Source organism: Camelina sativa, chromosome 2, assembly GCF_000633955.1.
Source record: "Camelina sativa cultivar DH55 chromosome 2, Cs, whole genome shotgun sequence".
Taxonomy (NCBI): domain Eukaryota; kingdom Viridiplantae; phylum Streptophyta; class Magnoliopsida; order Brassicales; family Brassicaceae; genus Camelina; species Camelina sativa.
In genome coordinates, this window is record NC_025686.1 from 26563829 (window position 1) to 26566599 (window position 2771).

A 2771-nucleotide genomic window follows, 5' to 3' on the forward strand; every position below is an offset into this window, starting at 1 on the left:
TTTTTTTTTTTTTTTTTTTTGTCAAGAACCTTTTTGTTAGTTATCCGAAAATACTATATACTTACCTTAAAAATATGTGTCGTATTTGTCTCATATGTTAATATTATGTATTCAATAGTGTTAATTTATTTAAGTGTCAATTTATTATACGGTTGACGACTTAAAACCATAATTGATCATCAGGAGAGTAACAAAGATGATCTCCGATCTGCCACAGGATTTGATAGAAGAGATACTGTCTAGGGTTTCGGTGACATCTCTGAGACGATTACGTTCTACTTGCAAACTATGGTACCATCAAGTTTTATTCAAAGATCCTCGATTCATCAAAAAATACTCTGACAAAACAGCAAGGCAGTATCATGCTCTCATACTGACTGATTATACGGTATGTTCAATGAGCTCCGTTCTCGATAGAGTTAAGGAAAGGATCAGCTTGTCTTCAGTTGGGCATCGCCTAACTTTGCCCCACTGTAATGAATTAGTCGATTTATTTAGAGCCTTTCACTGCGATGGCATATTGCTATGCAGAATCTGTAGGAAGAACATGATTGTGGTTTGGAACCCGTTTTCGGGGCAAACCAGATGGATCCAACTGCAAAATCAGTTCCTCGAAACCTTTGCCCTTGGATACGACAACAAGGAATTGTTCCGTAGCTACAAAATCTTGACGTTTTTCCCGTATAGATCAGGACGCGACTTAAAACGCGACGTAAAAGTGGAAATCTATGAGTTTAGGTCTAATTCATGGAGGAATCTTGATACGACCATCCCCCATGGAGCCTACTTAAAAACTCACGATGGTGTGTCTTTAAATGGAAATACTTATTGGGTGTCGTGTAATAAAAAAGGAGACAATGACTACTCACTACTCAGTTTTGATTTTTCAACAGAAACGTTTCAACGTTTGTGTGCTCCTTTTCATCATGAGCCAAGCTATATCGATGGTACTATGGCCCTCTCGGTTGTTAGAGAAGAACGTCTCTCGTTCTTATATCAGAGTAGCAAGACACTAGAGGTGGAAATATGGATGACCGATGAGATTGAGACCACATCTGTGTCGTGGAGCAAGTTCTTAAGAGTATATTTAAATTTCCTTCGTTTGTCGTATTCCGTGAGCTTCTACATTATCGACGAGGAAAAGAAAGTTGTCGTGTATTGTGATGAAGTAGTGCCTGTAATGGCAAATTCGAGATACATCATGACGTGGATTGTTAAAGGAGGAGAAAAATATAGAGCATCAGCCGATATTACAGTTGATCGTGGCATACAAGTATGGCCTTTGCGATGTCATAGTTTTCCAAGATTGTTTGGTTATGTTCCAAAAAATTAGCATTGTAGTTTCTTTTGCTTCCTTTGTCATGTCCTTGGATTGATGGAAGAACTAATATATATCAGTTTTTTTTTTAATTTTTGTTTGGCATCTTACTCGTGGCTTAATTATATAATTGTTGGTAAAAAGTTATGTCCAGTGGTGTAAAAAATTATGTCCAGTGGTGTAGAAAAATTATATAAGGAACTATTACTTTATTAGAGACTTCTTTGAATTGTTGGTAATGTATATATATATATATATATATATATATATATACAGTAATATCAGTAATATAATTGTTCTCTAATATGGGCTACTATTGATTCTGCTGGACGTGGAAAAATAATTCCCACGAGTTTCGCGTCAGGATTGCTGTATGTGAAGTTAAAACAATGCTTGCATGCGTTTCATCAGAGTGAGAGCAAATGTATCTAAACAGTTTAAGACTTGAAGTCTCTCCGAAAGATCATGGAGCAAATGATATATCATTATGTTGTGTTTCATCCTCTTAAGTTTCGATTATCATTTATAATATATATCACATTCAAGTATTTTGGGCAGTAAATATTCATGCAAAATTAAATTTGTACCATCTTATTATATAAAATTTGATGTCAAAATTACTAATTAACGAGATCGTGACACATGTTAAATATATTAATTAGATGTTGACATATGTCAAAAAATTATTTTGTTGTAAACGTAATAGGACAGCTAATTATATTTACAGAATTTTACATGTTTTTATTTTAAAAATATATTTTTCTAAATCAAAAAAGAAAACTAACAAAATCAATATATTTTCCATTGTATACTAATTGTTTTATGCATGTGTTTCCAATAAAATTTGACATGTGTAAGCAAAAACGAAATTAATAAAGCATGTATATTAATCAATAACAAAGTTAGAAAGAATACCATAAGTTGTTTAACATAATTTAAGTCATATATAAATTGTATTAATCATTGTAATATAAATTTTTATTGTAAGTAAGCACACAAAACCTTGAAAGAGTAATGGACTTAAAAAGAAAAAATTTCAATACATGATGTGTATTAGTATAGTTTTACATATTTTATTTTAAAGATTTGACTGCATGTAGTAATATGAGAAGCTTGAGAAAAAATGAGTTTGTAGGAATGAATTTTTGGTTAATTGATGAAATTTGACAAAAGTATTACTTATGAAATTATGACATATAAAAGAATAATATTTTGGATATTTTTGGATTTCCAAAATTTTTGTGGATGTTGACTGATTTTTTTACTGATTATTTTTACCATTAAAGTTAAATACTAACCAATATACATATAATCTTATATGATGCTAATGTTATTTTTTATATTAAAATTTTAAATCTAATCCATGAAGAAATGGTTTTAAGATGAAATAGATAGTTAAATGTGATTACTAAACTGAATGTCTAACGATAGAATTTATTCTAGATTTAAAAAA

At 31.0% G+C, this 2771-nt stretch overlaps 1 protein-coding gene across 1 annotated transcript; it reads left to right on the forward strand.

Moving 5' to 3' along the window:
• Nucleotides 197-1333, forward strand: LOC104757078 (putative F-box protein At3g17560). The gene has a single exon (XM_010479791.1). It carries the CDS (start codon nucleotides 197-199, stop codon nucleotides 1331-1333), a length of 1137 nt encoding a protein of 378 aa, XP_010478093.1.

Coding starts and splice junctions, on each gene's coding strand:
- LOC104757078 (XM_010479791.1), top strand. CDS start 197: ATGATCTCCGATCTGCCACAGGATTTGATAGAAGAGATACTGTCTAGG.